Source organism: Dendropsophus ebraccatus, chromosome 9, assembly GCF_027789765.1.
Source record: "Dendropsophus ebraccatus isolate aDenEbr1 chromosome 9, aDenEbr1.pat, whole genome shotgun sequence".
Taxonomy (NCBI): Eukaryota; Metazoa; Chordata; class Amphibia; order Anura; family Hylidae; genus Dendropsophus; species Dendropsophus ebraccatus.
In genome coordinates, this window is record NC_091462.1 from 42,855,891 (window position 1) to 42,881,746 (window position 25,856).

The 25,856-nt window shown below is 45.7% G+C and overlaps 1 protein-coding gene across 2 annotated transcripts in view; it reads right to left on the reverse strand.

Annotated features, from left to right (window-relative positions):
- Positions 1–25,856, reverse strand: part of USP40 (ubiquitin specific peptidase 40) — a 48,909-nt gene that overhangs the window by 4,956 nt on the left and 18,097 nt on the right. For both annotated transcript variants that reach the window (XM_069983118.1, XM_069983119.1), the window contains 14 exons: positions 24,362–24,681; positions 24,095–24,221; positions 18,830–18,887; positions 17,824–17,874; positions 16,922–17,010; positions 16,310–16,396; positions 15,624–15,660; positions 14,901–14,968; positions 14,228–14,302; positions 14,010–14,115; positions 6,728–6,822; positions 6,463–6,581; positions 1,545–1,610; positions 1,255–1,465 (listed from right to left, as the gene is read on the reverse strand). In XM_069983118.1, coding sequence (XP_069839219.1) covers positions 1,255–1,465; positions 1,545–1,610; positions 6,463–6,581; positions 6,728–6,822; positions 14,010–14,115; positions 14,228–14,302; positions 14,901–14,968; positions 15,624–15,660; positions 16,310–16,396; positions 16,922–17,010; positions 17,824–17,874; positions 18,830–18,887; positions 24,095–24,221; positions 24,362–24,681 — 1,509 coding nt within the window. The remainder of the gene's footprint in view (positions 1–1,254; positions 1,466–1,544; positions 1,611–6,462; positions 6,582–6,727; positions 6,823–14,009; positions 14,116–14,227; positions 14,303–14,900; positions 14,969–15,623; positions 15,661–16,309; positions 16,397–16,921; positions 17,011–17,823; positions 17,875–18,829; positions 18,888–24,094; positions 24,222–24,361; positions 24,682–25,856) is intronic.

Below are 25,856 nucleotides of genomic sequence, written 5' to 3' on the forward strand. Positions count from 1 at the left end.
ACAGATAAGGAGACACAGCAGGAGAATGGTCTCATCCCCCTCTCCTCCTACTCGGCTGTGACAGGACTGCTGCCCCCACCTCAGTGTAAAGCTTTGCTGTCCCTGTCACAGCTACCTGACAGGATCACGGCATGAGCAGAGACAGAGGTAACACAGAGACATTACTCACACTGGCTGCTGCTGTTCTGTCAGGACGGGTCAGCCGGGGGAGGGGCGCTTCCTCTCTCTCTCTGCTCTGGCCGCCTGTCTCTCTTCACAGAGCAGCTAAGCTGATTGGTGGAACAGCAGGGGAGCTCGTACAGTTCCACCAATCAGCAACAAAGATGCCCTGCAGCAAGCACGGAGAGTGAAGAGGAGGATTATACCACTGTGGGAGGCAGGAGGGGGGTGGCCAGGGGCGCTCTGGCAGACAGCTGCACATCTAACTTAGAAATAGAAGTTAGATGTGCTTTCTGTCTGTCTGCTGGAGCGCCCCAAACGAACCACTATGGGAGGAGGAGGCCAGGGGCTCCAGCAGACAGACAGAAATAGAAGTTAGACGTGCTTTCTAAGTTAGATGTGCAGCTGTCTGCCAGAGCGCCCCCCCCCCACCCGCTTGCCAGCCCTGTGTACAGATAAAGCTAATGGGTCAAGTGGGCAATTATGAGATTAAAATGTACTTGTCATGACGGCCCGCTGCCGGATCAACAGAGATTCCCTGTATTCGTTCTGTGTAATTGCAGGCAACAAATGAAAAATCTTTCGTATGTCGTTGATTTAGATCTGAACCTAAAATTATCGTTAATCTTTTGCTAATCGTTCGCTGTTATTCTACATTTGTTCACTCAAGTTCCGCATTTGTTCACTAATCGTTTAGTGTAACTGCATATTGTTCCTTGTTTTGCTGGGATCAGAAGGAATAAACGATCACAGTAACAATCGCAATAACGATCGTAGTAACAACTGTAACCAAGAACAATTGTCTGTGTAATATGGTGAACGATTTCAGGTTAACGAGAAACAATCTCGTTTACGATCGTTTATCGTTAAAAATCGCTCTGTGTAATAGGACCCTAAGAACACGCTGTAATATGCACGGCCCCCATTGGACCCAATGAGGATTCCGTGTATTCTAGTCTTACGGCGTGTTCTTAGAGGAAATCTTTGCTGATCCAGCAGCGGGCCGCCATGTACGGTACACTTTAATGCACTAGGCTCCCTTTCTATAACTTCTTTATATCATCTTCAACAGATCTCACTCATGCATACACTTACCCAGCTGGATATTGGAAGCCATTCATGTTTATCTGCAAAGTACTTTGCAATCTCCACTTTGTCTACTGGCAAAGAGCAATGGGTGGCAATCTTTTGACGCAATGCAGATGCCGTGCATCCACGTGAGATATTCCAAGCGATGTCCACAGGCGGAAAGTATCGACACTCCCCTGGAACGGAGAGTTGAATCCGCAGAAGCATATCCTGAGGACTGAATCATCCAGACATTTGTTACATGCTCTTTAAATAATTGCAGACTACATGCCACCATTTCTGAGTACAATACTCACCCTAGAATCTCCTCTACCTGTAATGGCTCCACACAAAGTGTTGTGTTAATACCCAGTTTGTAGTCACTACAAAAAATAAAAGTAGTAATAATATGGTTAAAAGGACTATTCTGATCTTAGACATTTAAGTGCAAACAAGTCAGGAACAGCAGGTAGCTGCCATCCCGATCATCCACCATTGACAGCACATAGATTTGTGTGATAGCTTAAAGGGGTTATCCAGTGTGGGGGCAGGAAGTGAGAGGAGGTGGCTGAAATAAAAGACGTCCACTCACCTCCCCGATTCCAGCGGCGGGTCACTCATCGCGGCACTCCGGTCCCCGGCCGCTTCCTGGTGTCTGACGCCGCCCGAGACGCTACGTCTCAGGGCCGCTCAGCCACTCAGTGAAGGAGGGGGGATCCGTTTGAAGTCCGCTCGGATCCAGTCTCCTTCACCGAGTGGCTGAGCGGCCCTGAGACGTAGCGTCTCGGGCGGCGTCAGACACCAGGAAGCGGCCGGGAACCGGGCACCGGAGCGCTACGACGAGTGACCCGCCGCTGGAACCCCCCAGAAAGTGCCCCCATGCTGGAGCACCCCTTTAAGCACAGACAATGGCTGCTGAAATTAAAGACCAGCACGGATCTAGCTAATGATGTCTGTGCAGCCCTGCCCACACAATTATCTAGTGGTGTAATAGGCTAGGTAAGTGAGTGCCGCTCTAGCAGATGGCCATGTAATACAGCCTTAGGCTATGTTCACACTATGTATGTGTATGTGTGCGGCTATATTTTTTATGCGGCTGGAAATGTGCGGCTGAAACTACGGCCGTGGGAAAAAATAGACATGCGGCTGAAAACATACGGTCATTTACTTGGAAATCTGGTTCAACTAAAAATAACAAATAAAATCTTTAGAAAGTGATGCAAACACCTCTGGATGCATCTGGGAAAGCAGGGAACAAAGTTTACAGGAATCGCTATTACCGGGGTTTGCGATCCTCTGCAGTATGCCGATGCCTCTCATGGTTAATATATTGAATTAATAAAACACATTTTCGTTGTAATAAAGTCCCTTTCGTTCTTCAATAATAAAATTTAAACGAATCCATCATTTTGCAATTAAATATACTGTTAAAATAAATATATATATCAATAAATGTATATTTATATATATATATTTATTTTTTGACAGTATATTTGCATTTGCACAATGATGGATTCGTTTAAATTAAATTATTGAACAACGAAACTGATTTTATTACAATGAAAATGTGTTTTATTAATTAAATATTAATTAGTACAGGAAGCTCCAGTAAGCCGTTAATTCATATTGCCGGCAATAGAGCATTCTGTACTAATCATCACTTTACTTTAATTAAAACATCAAATGTTTCTTCTAATCACAATAGCATTATTAGAAGAAACATTTAGAATTATATGTGCGCTCAGCTGATTGGCTGATCGGCTGAGCGCACATATAATTAGCGGGTCCGCAGCACAGTGACTTCATTGTGCTGCGGACCAGCGAAGAGACAACATCAGGGTGAGTACAGAGCTCTCCCCACCCCCTCCCCTGCACTACACCCCTCCCAGCAAGGAAGGGGGGTCACTTAACCCCTTCCTTGCTGGGATGGGTGCAGTCTGACATCAGTCTGGCCCCCAAGGGGTTAAGGGGGATGCAATACATCCTCCCTTAACCCCTTGGGGGTCAGACTGTAAGCAGCGATCTGTAAAGATGCTGCATACTGTAAGGAGCACAACACCGCTCACAATGATGGGTGTTGTGCTCCTGTTTGTGTGTTTCTCCCTTTTTGTTTTTCAGATATCGGTATCCTGTGGATTCCGTCGGATTCCGTGGACTACATCGATGACCAGTGGTTGTTTTTTTTTTTTTTTTTAATAAAATGGTCAATGAGGGGTGTGTCTTGTCTTTATTTCTTTACTTTATAGACTTAGTAGTGGAAGTCGTGGCTAACACTAACCCCCCCCCCCATTATTACCCCAGTACCCGATGCCACCAGGGGTACTGGGAAGAGCCGGGTGCCAGTGGTCCCGGAGCCTCAAAATTGGCGCTCCTGGACCGGGCGGCAGCAGGCTGGTAAGATTTAGGCTGGGGAGGGCCTAAACCAATGGCTCTTCCCACCCTGGTGTTACCAAGCTGCTGTCGTTTGGTTTTTAACCCGGCTGGTTATAAAAATAGGGGGGACCCTATGCGTTTTTTTTTTTTTTTTAAATAAATAAATAATAAAAAAAAACCGCATAGGGTCCCCCCTATTTTTATAACCAGCCGGGTTAAAAACCAAGCGACAGCAGCCTGGTAACACCAGGGTGGGAAGAGCCATTGTTTTAGGCCCTCCCCAGCCTAAATCTTACCAGCCTGCTGCCGCCCGGTCCAGGAGCGCCAATTTTGACGCTCCGGGACCACTGGCACCCGGCTCTTCCCAGTACCCCTGGTGGCATTGGGTACTGGGGTAATAATGGGGGGGTTAGTGTTAGCCATTTTATACCGGCTAACACTAGGCCCCGACTTAGTAATGGATTCCATCTATTAGACGGCTTCCACTACTAAGTCTTTAAAGTAAAGAAATAAAGACAACACACAAGTGAAATTTTTTTTTATTCAAATAAAAACACCCCCACACCCCTCATTGACCATTTTATTAAAAAAAAACACCAAACAACCGCTGGTCATCGGCGTAGTCCACGGAATCCGACGTAATCCACAAGATACCGATATCTGAAAAACAAAAAGGGAGAAACACACGAAAAACACACAAACAGGAGCACAACACCCATCATTGTGAGCGGTGTTGTGCACCTTACAGTATGCAGCATCTTTACAGATTGCTGCTTACAGTCTGGCCCCCAAGGGGTTAAGGGAGGATGTATTGCATCCCCCTTAACCCCTTGGGGGCCAGACTGATGTCAGACTGCACCCATCCCAGCAAGGAAGGGGTTAAGTGACCCCCCTTCCTTGCTGGGAGGGGTGCAGTGCAGGGGAGGGGGTGGGGAGAGCTGTATACTCACCCCGATGTGTCCTCTTCGCTGGTCCGCAGCATAATGAAGTCACTGTGCTGCAGACCCGCTAATTATATGTGCGCTCAGCCGATCAGCCAATCAGCTGAGCGCACATATAATTCTAAATGTTTCTTCTAATAATGCTATTGTGATAACATAATTAGAAGAAACATTTGATGTTTTAATTAAAGTAAAGTGATGATTAGTACAGAAAGCTCTATTGCCGGCATATGAATTAACGGCTTATAGAGCTTCCTGTACTAATTAATATTTAATTAATAAAACACATTTTCGTTGTAATAAAATCAGTTTCGTTGTTCAATAATTTAATTCTAACGAATCCATTATTGTGCAATTAAATATACTGTCAAAAAATATATATAAATATACATTTATATATATATATATATATATATATATATATTTATTTTAACAGTATATTTAATTGCACAATGATGGATTCGTTAGAATTAAATTATTGAACAACGAAAGGGACTTTATTACAAAGAAAATGTGTTTTATTAATTTAATATATTAACTATTAGAGGCATCGGCATTCGGCATCATTGCCGGCTATTTTTGAAGTACTCCGTACGGACCACCTGTCAATCCACGGCCGCATTTCCAGCCGCAAACAATGGTCTTGTTCATTTTTTACGGGTCCGTTTACGATAGGGCCGTAGATTCATACATAGTGTGCACTGTGCAGCCGTATATCGTATACTTTCCAGCGTACGCATGAACCGGAAAAATCCGGCCGATGATTTACCGCCCGCAATACAGCCGCACAGATACATAGTGTGAACCTAGCCTTAAAGGGGTTGTCCAGCGAAAATCTTTTTCTTTCAAATCAACTGGTGTCAGAAAGTTATATAGATTTGTAATTTACTTCTTTTAAAAATCTCATGTCTTCCCATATTTATTAGCTGCTGTATGCCATGCAGGAAATGTTTTATGTTCAGTCTGACACAGTGCTTTCTGCTGACATCTCTGGCCGAGACAGGAACTTTATCTCGGTTTTCTATGAATCCCCATAGAAAACCTCCCCTACTCTGGACAGTTCCTATCTCGGCCAGAGATGTCAGCAGACACCACTGTCAGACTGGAAATAAAACAACATTTCCTGCATGACATACAGCAGCTAATAAGTATGGGAAGACATTAGATTTTTTAATAGAAGTAAATTACAAATTTATATAACTTCTGACATCAGTTGATTTGAAAGAAAAAGATTTTCGCTGGACAACCCCTTTAAAGGTTATTTTTAACAGGTTTTTAATTGCAGTTACTGAATTCGAGCCAGGAACAGATGAGGAAGGTCATAAAAAAATGAGATTTCAATCCTTTTAGATCCATTCCTGGCTTTATTTTATTTGCAGTTTAATACCTGAACACACCATAAAGATGCCTATACATCTTCAATAACTGTTTAGCAAACATTTGTCTCTCCTGGCCTCCCCATACACATGAACATTTGGCATGGCTGAACGTTCCTGCGTCCTCTATGGCGACAGCTTATCCCTCTGAGAACAAACGGGTCAGGCAGTAAAAATCCATCACGCCCAACGCTTAAAGCATACTACTACTACTACTGTCATTTCTGTAACCTTTGACATGTCAAAAGTTACTAATTGTACAAGTTTTTACTTTTGAGACCCTCTGCAATCTCAAGCTACAGCCGGGTTAGTGCGTGTCAGTGCACTTCCCAGCCAGCAGAAAGGTTCAACTCATTCAACCATAATGGTATGCCCCCCCCCCCCCCATACACCTTATACTGACAACTTAAGAATAAACTGAACATGTATGTGCAACTGAAAGGGAAAGCTCACAGTGTATATTTTCCTTTACAATAACGCGGTTTGCATGGTGCTCACTGAGCTCAATGAAGTTGAATCCCCCTCTTGCAGAACATATCTGTCACCTGATTTGCAAATGATTTATCCGCAGCAATTTTCCCAAACGTTTGTTGTCCAAGGTCCAGATACGCAGATACTCAGGAGAGGGAATCCCGAGAGCATCAAAAACCGTTAACGTCATGATCTGAACAGAGAAGGACATAATGAAGACACTGCAAATAATGAATGAACAACTGCAAATCATAGAAGAAAAATACTGAGAATACATGCCACATCTGTTTCTCTTATTGCCACTCTGCAATACATTGTTGGCCCTAGATGTATAGATACCTGCAGCTTAAGGTCTTGCAGTGAAGCATCTTTGGATATCTCTATGTGGCACACAAAGCAGAGCTCAGACTCCACATCTTCCTGTAGAGAATTGTCTGTGGAAGATGGGGAAAGAACTATGTGAATTACTGCATGACCAACTACTTTGTCAACTATGGAAAGAAGTAGTGAACAGGTCTCAAGTGGTGACCAAAACAGTTTTAAAGAAGCACTGACTGATCATAAAATGCACCTGGATGAACAAGATCATTGTAATACAATAAACATAGTAACAATAAGGCTATGTTCACACTACATAAGTTCCGTAGTAATCACGGTCGTTATTGCAGATTTGCAACAACGGCCGTGATTACTATGGAACTTACGTAGTGCTGCCATCTATGGAATCCCGGCTGGAGTGTGTACACATAGTATACACTCTGGCCAAGATCCCTAGTGGCACCACAAAAAAATGACATGTCAGTTTTCAGCGGGCGCTATTCACACAATGGAGGGTGCGGCTACGGCCACACGCTCCATTGTGTGCAGCAGCAAATTGGGATGCGGGCGCGCACGGATGTGCCAGCTTTCCAATTCATCAAGAGTGAAGATCATCCGGCTGGTACTGCAGTACCGGCTGGGATGATCATCTCTGACACCAGTCGTTCCGTGAACATCGCATTATAGTGGATGTCAGCAACAATAGAATCTTTTATTTTTACTTTTACAACATATCATTTGATTTTATAAATATTTCTTGCTAATAAGTGTAATATTAATAAAATGAATGGCTGATGTATCAGCTGATCTCTCTCTGTTGGCATCTAGTAATTCTGCAATTATAGTTTGTCATTGGTCAACAAGAAATATTTGACAATACTTCAGATACTTTTAGGGTACAAACCCACACACCTTATATGCAGCTTATTTACTGCTGCGATACGCAGCAAATACGCAAGTACGCAGCAGATTAGATCTAAATAACTGAACACAGCATCAAATCTGCACCACCAAATCTGCTGCGTTTTTGCTGCGTATCTGCTGTGTATACGGTGTGTGGGTTTGTACCCTTAAGGAGATCCTTAGTGTATACATATTTTATCTGAAAAAAGAGGTGGTATGCTCTCAAAAGACAATTGGCATAGGTAAAACGGAATGATATATTCTAATTTGGTCAACACACAATAAATGCCATAAATTTCAGGTTGTAAACTTAAAATGTAGCTTTATATATAAAAAGAAAAAATGAAAATGAGAAATGATACAACATATAAAAATTTATATATACAATCAAATAACTACATAAATTCTTATTGTTGGTCTATCTGCATACTTGATTAATTATAAGTATTAATTCTCGTATTAATATTTCATCATCGTATTATTATTTCACCATGCAGTATTAAATCATATATATAAAAACCATATATAGTAAAAAAACTATGATAAAAATAATAAAATGAGTATTGCCACTCTTGGAAATAAAAAGCGGTGCAGGGCCCTTGCTTTACCGCATACTTTGTTATCAAGTTCCCGTTCACCTGTCTCTTTATATGTCACTATTGATAAAACAAATGTATGAGGAGTTAGGTATATTTGTATGGTGGATGTCCACCTCTCACCAGTCTCTGCGGATATAGGAGCTCCTGTAAGCACGATGTCTGTGACACAGCAGCTGGCCTACCACCTCTTTTTTCCAATACTTTAATCTCACTATAGTTCGAACAGGTGCAGAACTAGGTAGTGCACTCAAGATTTTGACTTAAAGTCTATGGACAATCTGATATAAGTTGAGCACACCACACTATTTTCTTTCCCTCACATATTTTATCTGACAGATGATCAGAATAAAAACTACCAGTCTGTAATGTCTATGCTTCAACTGTATACAAAGCTGCACTAAAGCCAGAAATGAGTGACTAAAAAAGTAAGTGAATACGTGAGAACGTTTCACAAACACCTGAAGAAAACAGCCCTGCAGCACCAGATTAAGTGGCCACTAAGTTTAAAGGGAAACTATGAAAATAGGGCACTGATGATGAAGGTAAGTTTGTTACCTTGATCCTCAGCTGTGTCGGCAAATGGCAAGCGGCTGTCAATCATTCTGGAGGAGGCGTCAGCTCAAAGATACAGCGACGGATGGAGAGCAGGATGGGGCCTCTCCGTTTCATGGACCTGCGTCTGTGACAGTGTCAGCCCGGGATAAAGAAGGCAAAGATGCCGGATCATCATGCAGTGCTGATGGTAAGTATGCACTGCTGTTGTGATCGACACTTGGAAACTAGCAGCATGGGTATATGCATATCTGTGCTATCAATCTCACTTTTGCCATTGGCTTTAAAGGGAACCTGTCACCCCCTGTGCCGGGGTGACAGGCTCCCGACCCCCTGCTGGAGCACCCTATACTCACCCGATCCCGCTTCTTGAGCCGGTCGGGTGACTGAGATATCAGCGCCCGAAGCCCAGCGCGCGCGCTCCTCAGATGAGTCCAAAGCTCATAGAGAAGGACGGAGCGTCGGACTCACCTGTCATTCTCTATGAGTGTTGGACTCATCTGAGGAGCGCGCGCGCTGGGCTTCGGGCGCTGATATCTCAGTCACCCGACCGGCTCAAAAAGCGGGACCCGGCGGGATCAGGTGAGTATAGGGAGCTCCAGCGGAGAGTCGGGAGCCTGTCACCCCAGCACCGGGGGTGACAGGCCCTCTTTAAATCTCCTGTTTAGACCGGCAGATATGCAGACGATAACAATAAGATTTTGAAGCTTAATGGTGCTTTTACACTGAAAGATTTTCGTTTAAATTTACGCGATAACGATTTAAGCGATAATCGGCTTGTGTAAACACAGCGAACGATCAACACGTTTTCAAATCGTCGCTGGTTGTTCGCTAAAAATTTGCAGATGGCTTCGTGTAAACAGTCCTTTATAGATTTATCCTGTGTGTGAGATGGTCTTAAGCGATCATAAAACGATCGCAATAGGAGGAGTTTTTACTCACCGTAAACTCTCTTTCTCGTAGTCTTCATTGGGGGACACAGACACCATGGGTATAGGCTGCTGTCACTAGGAGGCTGACACTAAGAAAAAATAAAACAAGTCGGCCCCTCCCAGCAGGCTATACCCGCCCACTGGCACTGAGCTAATCCAGTAGTGAAAAGCAGTAGGAGGAGCCGAAGGAAAAAGGAAAAAACCAAAGTCCACACTCAAGGTCTGAAAACACAGGCCAAACGGCAACAACAACACAGACAACAAGGGGTGGGTGCTGTGTCCCCCAATGAAGACTACGAGAAAGAGAGTTTACGGTGAGTAAAAACTCCTCCTTTCTCGGGCGTCTTATTGGGGGACACAGACACCATGGGACGTCCCAAAGCAGTCCCTTGGGAGGGAAAGAGCAGAGAAGAACTCAAGGGGAAGAAGCCACCGCTGCCTGCAAGACCAAGCGGCCCAAGCTCGCATCAGCCGATGCAAAGGTGTCCACCCGGTAAAATTTCGAGAAGGTATGCAGAGACTTCCAGGTGGCGGCCTTACACACTTGAAGGGCCGAAGCCCCATGCCGGATAGCCCAGGAAGCCCCAACCGACCGAGTGGAGTGAGCCGAGACTCCAAAAGGAGGAGCCTTCCCCTTACCACTGTAAGCTCGAGAGATAGCAGAACGAATCCAGCGGGCAAGAGTCGCCTTGGACGCTGCCGATCCCTTGCGAGGACCCTCAGGGATGATGAAAAGGGAGTCAGAAGTGCGAAATGATTTTGTCCGCGCAAGGTAGACACGCAAGGCGCGAACCACGTCTAAGTGGTGAAGCGCCCGCTCCCTCGGATGAGAGGGGGCGGGACAGAAGGAGGGGAGGATAATATCCTCATTGAGGTGAAAAGGCGACACGACCTTGGGCTGGAATGAGGCCACAGGCCGCATCACCACCTTGTCCTGATGAAAAACCAGGAAGGGAGGGCGGCAAGAAAGAGCGGCCAACTCCGATACTCGTCGAATCGACGTGATGGCCACCAGGAAGACCACCTTGAAGGAGAGAATAGACAGGGGCACGTCCCTGAGGGGTTCAAATGGAGAAGACTGCAAAGCATCCAAAACCAGGTTTAGGTCCCAGGAGGGAATTGGACGACGATAAGGGGGGGCAAGATGTGCCACCCCCTGAAGGAAGGTCTTCACCTGAGAGATCGAAGCCAAGGGTCTCTGGAAAAAAACAGAAAGCGCGGAAACCTGACCCTTAAGGGAACTAAGGGATAAGCCTGACTCCAGTCCTGCCTGGAGGAAGGCGAGGAGCCGGGCCACCGAAAAGGAAAGCGGGTGCGCCGCGCAGGCCTCACAATGACGGAGGTAAGCCTTCCAACAGCGATAGTAAATCCTGGCAGAAGACGACTTCCGCGCCCTGATCATCGTCCTGACGACCGCGTCCGAGAAACCCCGGGATTTTAGGACCCAGGTTTCAACAGCCACGCCGTCAAACGAAGCGACGCGAAATGCGGGTGGCAGATCGGGCCTTGACTTAGAAGATCCGGACGGTCGGGCAGACGCCAGGGGGCGTCGACGGCGAGGTTCACTAGATCCGCGTACCAGGCGCGGCGAGGCCAGTCCGGAGCCACCAAGATGATTGGAACCCCTTCCGCCTTGATTTTTCTCAGGACCCGTGGAAGGAGCGGGAGGGGAGGGAAAATGTAAGGCATGCGAAACTGCCGCCAAGGAATCACCAGAGCGTCTGACGCCAGAGCCTGAGGGTCCCGCGTCCGACAGACAAACTTCGGCAGACGTCGGTTGATCCGGGATGCCATCAGATCCACGTCGGGCGTTCCCCATCTGAGACAGATCTGGGAGAACACCTCGGGGTGCAGGGTCCATTCCCCTGGATCCACACGTGCGCGGCTCAGGTAGTCGGCCATCCAATTGTCCACCCCCGGAATGTGGACAGCCGACAGGGCCGACACGTTTACCTCTGCCCAGGAGAGGATCAGCGCCACTTCCGTCATGGCGGCCCTGCTGCGGGTGCCGCCCTGATGATTCACGTACGCCACCGCAGTGGCATTGTCTGTCTGTACACGGACGGGGAGACCTCGGAGCTGCGCCTGCCAGTGCAGGAGAGAGAGCCTGATGGCCCGTAGTTCGAGTATGTTTATAGGAAGCCGAGACTCCTGCGGCGACCAAGTCCCCTGCGCGGTGAGAGTGTGCCACACTCCTCCCCAGCCCTGCAGGCTGGCGTCGGTGGTTACTATCTGCCAGTGGATGGGAAGGAATGAGCGACCGATGGAGAGGCTCTGAGACTGGAGCCACCATTGGAGATCCCTCCGAAGACGAGCAGGGGGACTGACCCGGCGATCCAGGGAAGGAAGAGACCTGTCCCACTGCGCCAGAAGGAATAGCTGAAGGGGACGAGAGTGGAACTGTGCAAAAGGCACCGCCTCTATTGCGGCCACCATCCTCCCCAGCACCCTCATGCAGAATCGAATGGACACCGGGCGATGACTGCAAAGGGCTCGAACCCCGGAGCGAAGGGACGCCAGCTTGTCCTCCGGGAGAAAGACCCGAGCCTGAAGCGAGTCCAACCTCATCCCCAGAAACACAATGGACTGGGAGGGGGTCAAGGAAGACTTGGGTCGGTTGAGGAGCCACCCGAAACGAGAGAGAGTGTCCAACGTTATCCGGAGGCTTTCCAAATTCTGGTCCCGGGACGGGGCTTTGACCAGAATGTTGTCCAAGTAGGTTTAGTGTTACAGGATGAACAGAAATAGTAAGTAACAGAAGAAGGAGGTTGCTGACGGCGAGAGGAGTCAGACCTTGACTCAGACATAATGTAATATAAAGAGAAAAAAACACAAGTGTAATCTCCTAGGCAGACAGCTTAAGAAAAAAAGGTGTCGTGGTGGAAGGATTTCAGCAGAGTACCCGGAGACTGGTGACAGCCTGCAGGGGGAGAACAGAAATCCAGTGAGCTGGCAGCAAACAGACAGTAACATAAAGTAAAGAATCCCAGAGAGCTTACCCGGGAGATTCAAAGCGTCCTGAAGATGAAGCAGGAGCAGGGACACGGCGGAAAGACCGGCAGAAACGGCTGCAGAGCAGAGCACAGTGACGGCGTGTGGACCGGAAGCCTGTATCCTGGAGCCGACGCGCGGGAATGTGCTAGCGCGGCGCCCTCAGCGCAGTGACGTCACCGCGCCTGCCCGCATGTACTGGCGCGGCGTCCTCAGCGCAGTGACGTCACCGCGCCTGCCCGCGCGCATGTACTGGCGCGGCGTCCTCAGCGCAGTGACGTCACCGCGCCGGACCGCGCGCGCGCGGGAATTTCAAATAGGCGCCTGAACCAGAATGGCGCCGGGACCGGAGTGCGGCGTACGCCGCCGGTGGAAAGCCAGCAAGCTGCCGCTCGGGACCAGAGGGACCCAGTATCCTCCGACACCGGGCCCAGGTGGAGGAGCGGCCAGGACCTGCGCGCTACAGCCGGCGGGAGAGTCGGGCGCGCGCCGGGGTCCGGGTAGCGGCAAGCACGAGCGCACACACGAAGGGGACGCGCAGAACGCCCGCCGAGACCAGAAACTCACCATCCGATGTCTTCTGGTCTTCTGCCGGCACTGTGCCACGCTGAACGCTCAACTCTGGGAGGCTGAGTGTGCAGGGGCTGGCGGAGCGAGGTCCGCAATGAGGAGACAGACAGCTGAGCAGGTCTGTGTCCTGGGCGCTGAGTCCGGCCGTAGGTGACCTAGGGTAGACAGTCCCTCTATATTTAGGGTCTGTTCCCTGGTCACTTGGGGAGTGGGATCAGGGTGAGTCTAGATTACTCACCGTGCCCAACCTGTAAGGAAAAAGGGGTTGTTAGTAATAGAAAAAGTAGCAGAGATGATCTGGAGCAACCAGACCTGCATCTGCCTCCTACTGACACTAAGCTAAACTGGATTAGCTCAGTGCCAGTGGGCGGGTATAGCCTGCTGGGAGGGGCCGACTTGTTTTATTTTTTCTTAGTGTCAGCCTCCTAGTGACAGCAGCCTATACCCATGGTGTCTGTGTCCCCCAATAAGACGCCCGAGAAAACGATTTTTTACTTCGTCTAAACGCTGATCGTTATAAAAATCAAATCGTTGCTTTAAAATCGATAAACTATAAATTGGGCAAATAATCGCTCTGTGTAAACGGACCATAATAAGATACAATCACCCGAGGATTGGGCGTTTTCCCGTTCCTCGGCTGATAACTGCCAATTATATACAGGCCGATTATCGGCTGAAGGAGTTTTTCTAGGAATGCTAGTTGCTGATATTCGGCCTGTGTAAAAGGCCCTAAAGACAAAGCAGAGATAGACCTACCTGCCGAGGGGATTATGTGTAGTGCCGCTGCATGAGAAGCGACATGATTAACAGAATTCTTCTGTGTACTGGGACAGTACAGCCATATTGGTAACTTCAGGAAGCCCTGTGAGAAAATCATATACAATGACATTTCTTATCAGTGGCAATAAGGATGATAAAAAAATCTATTAGATAACAAAGTTGTCCGAGGCGTGAGAGTGACAACAAATCCTGACCTTGGGTGGAAGTCTTCCTTCTGTTATAACAAAAATGTCCCCAGACTGAATTTTCAGATCCTTCAAGGAAGAGTCCTGAAGATGCAGAAGGATTATAGGTAAAGAGAGATGTGTAAAGAGAGAAGTATAAAGCTGGCTATAGTCCATAATGATGTATTTTGTAAATATAGATGAACCTTTTTTTTAGTTCTTCTATGGGACTTAAACATTTGAGCTCTTGACTGCTATTATAATAGTTTGCAAGTCAGACCCCCACTGCCATAATAATCTATTGGCATCCTGAGAACATAAGAGTATGGCTGCTTGGGTCATGGGGCGGCAAGTGATTAAACGTGTATTCCCATGTAGGACATACATGGCAAATACTCTGGGAGTTTCATAAGCAATGTACCTCCTGGTGCCACGTCCACTACAGTCAATAGCAATTCTACAAATTGTACAAAGTGGTGATCTCAGCTCTTTTCAGCTTTCTGATCACATCCAGCAGTCACAAGCAGGGAGAAGGAGCCAGGAAGCCATTGTTTCCAGATAAAAACACCCTTTTAAATGCAATTCCTATACGTTTTGAGGGAAGAAATAACCAAATAAAGAGGTAAATAGGATTATAAGAACAACTAGAACGAAAAAATTAGATGGTCCCAGCATATAGGAGATAAACATTAGGTGCTATTACCTCTTCAGTCACAGCATCTCCAGCTTCATAACACCAATCCATCTTTCTTAGGTGCCAACCGGCATCACCTGGTAAAAAAAAAAAAAAAAGAAAAAAAAACCTGTTATGAATCAAAAAAATTCCAAGTTTGGGATCAAGGCTTAGTGGAACTGCACTATGGTTCTGAATTCTGAGGACACAAGAAGCGCTATTATAGATTTTGTTAAATTAATGTATTACTATACTACTAATAACCATAAGTGGAAAAGTCTATATACAATACACCAGAAAAACTGGACTCAAATTTGTTTGACCCAAGATTTTTTGCCTATATAATGCTAACTCACAAGTGTAACCTCCTGCAGTGTAATTTGTTTCCTCCAAGCTCAGCTGTAGTCATATATTTCATTACTGCAGATTATAGGTTTTAAGGTCCTTATGGACCTACATTATTATACCATCACCTATCAGATCTACCCTGGTAGCACACCTTACCTCCCTACACAGTCTCACTATCCTTTTTCTTCTGTATGTTCCTTCAGGTACAGAGTGCTGCTGAACAGATCATTTCTACCCTTTCTAACGGCCGAGCTGTGCAGTGGGTGAGTCCCTCCAATTATCATATAGAGGAGCCTGTATATTATTTATTAATAATAATAGTCTATTCTGCAATATACCATGGGAAATCTGGATGTGGGATATGTAAACAAGTACCTTTTATAAATTAACAATTTTGTTTCTCACCTGGTAAGCCAGCTTTCTGTAGCATTTGATCCAAGCACTGAAACAAAACACGAGAAATACGATATCCATTACTGTGACTCATCCATCTCTTGTACAAGACTACATATTCTGATAAAAAGTCAAAGAAATAAAAACACGTTACACACAGAGGAGCAGATTTAGCCATATATTATAAATGAATGGCTGGGGTAGAAGGTATAGAGCCCTGTTTATGGTGCTTGCTGTAGATCTTTAATAGCAACATTTTTTCTGTCAGATTTTTTTGTCCGAGAGACGTCAAAAGTTTTGAGGGTCTGAAAGTTCTGCTTGTGACCGGTCAGGAGAAGAGGCCGGAAGAAATCTGCACTCGATGCAGTCCTCTCCCTGCTACATATCACGTAGGGCATCTATGGGGCATGTCTCTTCACACTGACACAGAGCGGGGAGAGGATTGTGAGGCAGTGTCGGACCCACACTGCCCATTCCCTATAGGCCTCTGAATATTGCAGAGTTCTGCATTAGAGAATGAAAGGCCCACCGACCATGCACGCACTGTGCGCTTCATTCATTCCGGGGACAATTTTACCCCGGTCCTCAGGATCACTGGGGGTCTCAGTGTTCATACCCCAAGATTAGCTATTAGCTTGTTATCCTTTATTCCGTAAGGGACAACTTCTTCAGATGGGGAATACCCCTTGAATAATTACCTCCTTGACTGTCAGTGTTTCATCCAGGATAATTTCTTGCTCCTGTCCTTCCTGGAGATCAGTGCCGAGAATAAAAGACAGGAAGACCTGTGGATGTATACAGACACATTCAGTGATGACATATCAGTCTCAGTCTCAAATGTTTTTTTCAAATGAGTTCTAAGCAATATGTCCAATCCGAAACCATTACGGATTACAGAATACAGTGGCTTGTCTATGCATTACAATTTGTTTGAACTAATAAAAAGTAAAACACTTAAAAGAAGATCCGGCTTCTCTAACCGCTGGTGATCAGCTGTAGAGGAACACTCACTATGGCATCCTTATACCTAAGATGGTAACTATCATTCCGCTGGCGTTGCAGAATACTTTATCAAAACTCCGTCAGGTATATAATCTGCTCCGCTGCTAAAGCAAGAGTTCTACAGAACAGCTGGAAGCGCTATAGCTTTGCAATGTAAGCGAATCACAATGTAAGTCTATGGCTCGTCCACCAGTTCAATAGATTCTGCCATGCCAGCAAAAGGATCACAAAGTATTTATGCTAGTTACCATTAAATTGGTGAGGTATAATGTCAATACTAAGGAACTATTACTCTCTTTTACACATACCTCTGAGGTGTTAGGTGCTCGGCCTCTGCACAGACCCAAAATGCTTCCAGCTTTAAGGTCAGCCTCCTGCATTGTGACATCTTCAGGAACTGTGGAAAAAGATTCATGTGGGTATTAAGACACAGATGGTAAGTAACAGCATTACAAGTGACTTGTCCACTCTATTGGTTTTAAAGGGAATGTGTCATCAGAAAATGACTTATGGTAAACAGATTTTTTGGTGATTTTTTTTTTTCTTCCAATTTTCCATTTTTTCCCATCTACATTATAAAATAATCCTGATATCTTGCACTTTTCACTCTCACTACTGGGGCTAAAACTCAGCTAAGACTTCTTCTTGTGTCTGTGATGATAAGGAGGAGGTTGCTGTAAAGTGATCTGTACAGTATTACAGCGACATGTGACACCAGTAGGTAGAGGAGATAATAGCAGCTCCCTGAGAAATTATCTCTTCAAAGATCACAGAGCACGCTCAGTAATGTATTCATCTCAATAGCACAGACGGTCATCTATGTCCATGAGGCTTGCTGTAAAGCTTGTCACTAAATGCTGTTAAGATCAGCTCAGGCAAGATGGCAGCCCCCATGACAATGTACAAAAAAAGTGAAAAAAAAAAAAAAGTCAGTAAATAGAAACACATTAGATTAAAAGAACAATTCTTTGCATCTGACTCTAATCTCTAAAAGAAAATTTAGGTGACACATGCTACTACTTATATTTTTATGTGCATAATCTTCATTCAATGCCAACACAAACTTTTTTTTTATTTAGAAGTGTCCATTGAATGTTGGTTTTAAAAACGCAAAACTGCTTAGTTTCTGACTATATCACATGTGATTCCTAAAAAATGTGCAGCCTCCAGTCATTTGGACCAATCAGCATATATTTATCATGTTTCTCACCTGGAGGGAACAGCTTTCCACTTTTATGCACAGGTCTTAGGCAGGTGTCCCCTAATATAAAAAAATACAATCAGTAAGAAATATTTTACACCTGGCATACAAAAGAAGCAATATAGCGTGCCACAAACGACTCCTGGTCAACAAGATTGGCGCTCGCATGCAGTGCCTTTACAGAGCTTGATTATTAGTTCAGCCATTTGAATACATTATCGGCCACAAATACCCTGTGTAGACAGTGAGAAGCGCGGCCGATAACAATTCCTATGGCCACACAAAAGATTTATTCAGCAGATCGAGCCAGATAAACGGGCTGAGTATCAGGTAAATAAGTGAATAAGGAAAGCTTATGGTCCGTTTACACGTAGCGATAATTCACCCAATCAATTATTTAACGATTTTGAAGCAACGATTTGGTTTTTAGAATGATCAGCGTTTAGACAAAGAGATAAATTGTTAGAAAATATCGTTTTTGCGATTGTTTTAAGATCGCTTAAGCCCATCCCACACATTAGGATGAATATGTAAAAGACTGTTTAGACAAAGCGATCTGCCAATTTTTAGCGAACGACCAACGACGATTTGAGAACGCGTTGAAAGATCACAATGAACGATTTCTCGTTCGTTGCTTGATTGTTCGCTGTGTTTACCCAAGCCGATTATCGCTCAATGTAATCGTTATCGCGAAAATTTGAACGATCACTCCATTACTACTAGAGATGAGCGAACCTCGAGCATGCTCGAGTCCATCCGAACCCGAACTTTCGGCATTTGATTAGCGGTGGCTGCTAAAGTTGGATAAAGCCCTAAGGCTAAGTCATTGGCTGTATTCATGTTTTCCAGACAACCTTAGAGCTTTATCCAAGTTCAGCAGCCGCCACTAATCAAATGCCGATCATTCGGGTTCGGATGGACTCGAACCCGAACAAGGTTCTCTCATCTCAAATTACTACCAATAATCAGACTGTGTAAAAAGGCCTAAGTATGAACACAGATGTGAAACACTTACCGCAATCCCCTGGCAGCTCAAATAGCTCGGCAGCTTTTTTACGGATAATTAACATAGTCTAAAAACGGAAAATAGGAAAATGGGTAAAGCACTTTTCATCTATAAAGAACTTTCAATCTATAAGATTTGACTATCATCATATGTGTATAATTAAATCTTGTTTATTGCCTTTGCCGGTACGTACTGTAAAGGTCCCTATACACCTTATACTTGCTCACGTTGGCTTTAGTTGTCGGTATCGGGTGTATGAGGCTCTCTGGCGGTCCACCAACAGATTATGTCAGTGGAGATAGGGTCAGATGTGATGGAAAATCACCTCCTGACCCCTTTGTTCTGGGAGAGATAAGCCACAGCAAGAGCTCCCTGGCCATAGTCTACCTCTACCCTCCTGGCTGTGCAGAAAGTTCCTGTGTATGGGGAAGAGGGGACGGGAGAAATAACTGACAGCCAAATGATCGAAGGTGTATGGGGACTTTGTCAATTTGTACAGCGCTAAGACATAAGAATTGGTTTATATTAACTATTCTCTATCCAATGTGTGTAAAATAAAAAATTGGTGTAAACTGCCCAATCACACTTCAGGGCTAAAAGCTGAGCTGTGATTGGCTGCTATGGGCAGTTTACACTACTTTCTATTTTACACCCTTTTATAAATCTGGGCCATCTGTGCTTTCCTGCATTGCTACAGTTTTCCCAAGTGCTCACATTACATATACTAGTCACTGTGAGGAACATTGATCAAGAATATATACACACATACACATGTACACAATGTATTTTCCTGCATATAAGACTACTTTTTAACCCAGGAAGATGTTCTTAAAAGTTAAGGGTCGTCTTATACGCCGGGTGACCTACTATTACCTTCTCTGCCTCTCAGATCTCATTGCTGTCTAATGTTTTCTATAAATTTTTATTTGGTGTGCGTTGGAAGAGGCGAGCAGGCCCGGACTGGCAATCTGGCATGCCGGCCAAATGCCCGCTGGGCTGCCCAGATTGCCAGTCCGGGGGCCGCCTGGACTGCAAAAATGTTGTCCCTAGATTACCTGGAGGCCACACGACCCGCCCCCGCCAGCCACTAATTGGCGGCTGAGGGCCGCCGTCAAACTGAGAGGGCCACCGGCTGCCGTACACTATGCCACCCTGCAGCATGGCTCCTCTCCCGGCAGCCTTCTCTTCTGCGCGTGTCCTCCTTGGTCTCCGCTATCATCTTCCGGCGCAGGCAGAGAGGTACAGACACTCTGCCCTTCCCTGGAGGTCCCGGCAGCCTCTATCATTCACCCACGTGTCACGTGTGTGTGGCACAGACACAGATAAATGATAGAGGCTGCCGGGACCTCCAGGGAAGGACAGAGTGTCTGTACCTCTCTGCCTGCGCCGGAAGATGACAGCGGAGAGAGACCGAGGAGGACACGCGGAGAGGAAGATGGCAGAGGAGAAGGCTGCTGGGAGAGGAGCTGCTGGGGATCGGGTTACAGGTGAGTTGCTGTTTTGTTATTTTTCTGGTGGGGGCACTGCACTGCATACTGTGGGGGTGGGGCGGCAATGATGGCTACTATATGGGGGAGGGGGATTGACTGCTATATGGGGCACTAATACTATGGGGGGGGGGATTTGACTATTATATGGGGCACTGATACTTTTGGGGGTAATCGGCTACTATATGGGGCAATAATACTATTGGGGGTAATGGCTACTATATGGAGGACTGGCCACTATATGGGGCAACAATACTATTGGGTGGCTAATATATGGGGGGACTATTGGGGTGTGCAGATTGGCCACTATATGGGGGACTATTGGGGTGTGTGGATTGGCCACTGTATGGGGCAATAATACTATTGGGGGATTGGCTACTATATGGGGACTATTGGGGGGGGGGGGGGTGGATTGGCCAGTATATAAGGCAATAATACTATTCGGTGACTACTATATGGGGGACTTGGGTGATTGACTGCTATATGGGGGACTATTGGGGGGGGGGGGGGTTGAATTGGCCACTATATGGGGCAATAATACTATTGGGTGATAATTTGCTATATGGGGGACTATTGGGGGGGGGGTTGAATTGGCCACTATATGGGGCAATAATACTATTGGGGGATTGGCCACTATATGGGGCAATACTACTATTGGGTGACTACTATATGGGGGACTATTGGGGGGGTGGATTGGCCACTATATGGGGCAATACTACTATTGGGTGACTACTATATGGGGGACTATTGGGGGGGGGGGTGGATTGGCCACTATATGGGGCAATAATATTATTGGGGGATTGGCTACTATATGGGGGACTATTGGGGGATTGGCTATTATGAGGGAACTATTGGGGGGATCGGATACTATATGGGACATTATTGGGGGATTGGATACTATATGGGACATTATTGGGGGATTGGATACTATATGGGGTTCTATTGAGGGGATTGGATACTATACGGGACATTATTGGAGGATTGGCTTCAACATAGGTCACTATTGGGGGGATTGGATACTATACAGGACATTATTGGGGAATTGGCTACAACGTAGGTCACTATTGGGGGGATTGGCTACTAAATGGGACACTATCAGGCGATTGGATATAATACAGGGCACTATGTGAGGGATTGGATACTATATGGGGCACTATGGGGTAATAGATACTATATGGGACACTATTTGGGAATGGCTACTATGGGTGGCACTATGGGGGGGGAAACTAGTATATGAGGCATTACTGGAAGGAGTTAGCTACTATATTGGGCGCTGTACGGGGGCACTATTGGATAACTACTGTGCAGGGGCACTATTATGGGGTAACTTCTGTATGGGGCAGTAATAAGGGATACTGTTAAGGGAGCTAATACTGCATGGGCTACAGAGGAGGGCATTATTAGCATTTGGGGCACTATGGATGGGCAGCTTGTATAGAGGTGGGTAGGTGGTGTTATAAAATGGTAGAGCCTAAAATGTGTGTCTGACAGATTCTGTGGAGATTAATCGTGATCAGAAGACGTCATCATGATGGCCTGGCCCAAGTGGGGAAGACAACAAAAGAGGAAGACTCCAATCAGAGAAGACGTCCCTTGTGAGTCACTGAATGTACTGTAACTGTGCTCAATGTATGGAGGTATAAATGGTCTGCATAAAGGGTTTTATACACAGTATGATGGTATTAGTCATTATGTGGTGGTGATGTGTGGTCATGGCATGGCAGCATTATTTGCTCCCTGTATAGTGTTATTGGTAATATTACCTTTGGTTTTATTTAGTAAGACTATAATGGTAACATATTATGTGGTGGAAATATCTGGTAATTGTGTGGCGTTATCATTTAACCCTTATATACTGTACAGTTGGTCTGTGTGTACTGGATATGGTCAGTATGATGGTACCATGTGTGGGATTATACTTGTTCATTGTATACTCCCCCCATCCTTTATGGTGCATCACCTTCTCAGTCCCTTTAGTTTGGTGAGGAGGTGCACACTGTAAATAATGGGAGTAGATAGATTTCCAGGAGGAATAACAGGGGAACAGCACAATACGGAGGCAGGAAGGAAAGATGCCCCTGAATTATTTCGGTACTATAACTTTAAGATCTAGAGGTGCTGTTTTTCCTGAAGAATGAGCTGAATAGTTTTCAGGGCAAATATACCTTTATTATTATGAATGACAGATGACAGGAGAGCAGACAGATCCTAAGTTATTGTTCTATATTCTGCATCTGATCGCTGCTGTACTCTCTATAATCTGCTGGGTGATATTACTCTTCAGCACCTGCGTACACCTGGTATCTGAAAAATGTTCTATTTTTCCATTGCACAGTTGGTGCAATGGGTGCGGGGAGATTTATATGTGGGCTGGTGGGGTTGTTGTGCCAGGGCTGCTTTTCAGTGCCAGTCCGGCCCTGGAGGCGAGCATATCCCAAACTCTATGGGGGAGATTTATCAAAGGGTGTAAAATTTAGACTGGTGCAAACTACCCACAGCAACCAATCACAGCTCATCTTTAGGCAGTGCTGAAAGGAAAGAGGAACTGTGTTTGGTTGCTGTGGGCAGTTTGCACCAGTCTAAATTTTACACCCTTTGATAAATCTCCCCCTATATTTTAACTGGAAAAGGTGGGGGTCATCTTCTACGCCGTAAAATATGGTATATATAATTTATAAAATTAGGAATAACATTCAACTATAACAAAAAAGCATCACAAGTCACACAAAAGTAAAAAGATACCATAGATAAAGTACCATTGTACATAACAAAAACTAAAAAAGGAAGGTGTGTAGAAACAAGAATAAAAAAGTCCTTGCAAAAGCAGGGCTAAAAAAAAAAAAATACGTAAAATAATATCAAATATGACAAAAAAAAACAAAACAAAAAAGAAAAAACGGGATACACCAGGGTTGACGCAAAGGATGAGAGGGGCAAGGGACAGGCGAGGAATTAAAGTGTCACTGTCGTGAAAATATTTTTTGCAGAAATCAATAGTCCAGTCGATTTTAAGAAACTTTGTAATTGGATTTATTAGCCGAAAAATGCATTTTTATCATGGAAAAGCAGTTTAAAGCTCTCCCCCATGTCTTCATTGTTCTCCTATGGAGAGAGCTAAATAGAAGACCAAAACAGGACAACAAAGAGTTAATCTACAAATACCTCACCCTGTATCTCCTCTGACAGTCACCACTGACCTCTCTGAGCTCTGATTACAGCTGTCACCCAGCTCAATTCTCTGTTATCTGCTTTCAGCTGTCAGCTAACTCCCTCCTTCCTCCTCCCCCCTCCCCTCTCTATAGAACAGACTGGGTACGTCTGATGCAACAAGCTATAATTTCCTGATTTTTTGCAATGGATGGAAAAGAGGAGGGAGGGGCGGACCTGGGAAAAGGCTTTTTAAATGCAGATAATGGCATATTTGGCTAATAAACCCAATTACAACGTTTCTTAAAATCGCCTGGACTATTGACTTCTGCAAAAAAATAAAATAAAAAATACAACAGTGACTCAGCAGCAGGTTGGACCTGAGCAAATAAACAATAATCTCTGCTAATCCAATACTCATCCCAGATGGACCAGAGGGCATCAAACAGAGGGATTGTGTTATTAAACGTGGGCGTTGAGTGTTCCAGGACTTAAGACATCCTGGCTCAGTCTGTGGAGGAGGGGCTTTCTGCTTACATTTTTTTAGTATTGGATATTTACACTACTTCTTACCTATCAGGATAGGGGTCACAAAGACATAGGTTGGCTTCAGAAGGAATATAAAATTTGTGTTACTCACAGAGTCAGGATCTGCAGGAATCTGCACAATTCTCTTCTCAGATTGTGGATTGTACCAGTCCTGGACTTGAATGTGGTATAAGTTCAGGTCAGCGGCCATCTCTTTTCCAGCAGCAAGAACCATTTCTCTACAATGGAAAGTTATTCTTATCGGCCTTTGCAAATTAGTATTGACCTGACATATGACAATCATAGTAGGCAAATAATGTTATCCTGTTGGTAGTGAATGGGAAATGAGTATTACACATTATAATGGGGGAGTTCTTACCCCTCTTCATGTGAATCTAGCAGAAGTAAGGAGCTCCCATCTCTAAGTCCCAACATTTTCAGAGTTTTGTTCATATCTTCCATGGCAAAAGCACTCCAGCCCTCACTGGTTTCTGAGGAAGGGGAGCACAGTAAGGACTCTTTTGAGGGGCTACCAGCTAATGTCAGCTGCAGGTCTCTCAACTGGAAGTTGGACGGGAAAACTTTCTGGCTTTCGGAGTATTTCTGTGGACCACCATTGCTTTTGGTCTGACACTGACGCATGATTGTTAGAAGAAGAGGAGCGCAGTCAGGTCCGCTCTGCACACACAGACCTCCAACCTGCAGTGCAAAGAAGAGGAGTTTTTACTACATTTATTAAACAGGGGAAGACAGCAAGCATATGTAGAACGCCTACAACTATAAGGCTATGTTCACACTGCGTATGAGTCCGCCCGTAGTTCGTACGCAGACGTACATATGTGGCTGAAACTACGGTCGTGGGAAAAATAGACATGCGGTTGGATGCGTACGAACCGCGAACATACGCCCGTAGTACAGTTATGCTTCCCTAGCTTGTTTCGAAGCGATCTGAGACAGGTCATTTACTTGGAAATCTTTGCCCAGCCCTGTAAACCACACAGAACCTTTTGGATCGAAAAATCAAGTTCAATTTGGCTGATATAAGTACTCTGTACGGGACCGCATGGAAATCCATGGCCGTGAGTTTCAACATTTCCGTCCTCAAACAATGGTCTTGTTCATTTTTCACAGCGCCGTATACGATCCGGCCGTAAGCTCATACGTAGTGTGCACTGTGCGGGCGTATATCGTATACTTTCCAGTGTACACATTAACCTCAAAACTACGGGCGAATATTCGCGGTTCGCACTACGGCCGGAAACATACGCAGTGTGAACATAGCCTAAGGGTATAAACCCACACACCGTATATGTAGTGTATTTACTGCTGCGTTACACAGCAAACTCGCAGCAGATTAGATCTAAATAACTGAACACAGCATCAAATCTGTACCAACAAATCTGCTGCGTATTTGTTGCATATCTGCTGCGTATACGGTGTAAGGGTTTATACCCTAAGGCTACAAACCCACTTGGCGGGTCTGCAGCGAGTCCCCTTGCTGCGTATTTGCAGCGAGACTCGCTGCAGATCCCTGCTCTATACTTTTAATGGCAGACATATGTTTGTCTGCAGCCCACCCCATTAACTTCCCGGCGGCCGGAGAGGATACTTCACCTGATCCCGGCTCCGGCGGTTCCCGATGTCTTCAGCAAGCCGGAGCGGGGACCAAGTATATGCTCCAGCCAGCCGCCCGCAGCCCCTTTAACACCTCCCACAGCCCAGGCCGACCGATCGCCCCCCCGCAGCACCGATCGCACGCCCCCCCACTCGCCCCCCCCCCCCCCGCAGCACTGATCGCTCGCACGCCCCCCCAATCTCCCCCCCCCCCGCAGCACTGATCGCTCGCACGCCCCCCCAATCTCCCCCCCCCCCCC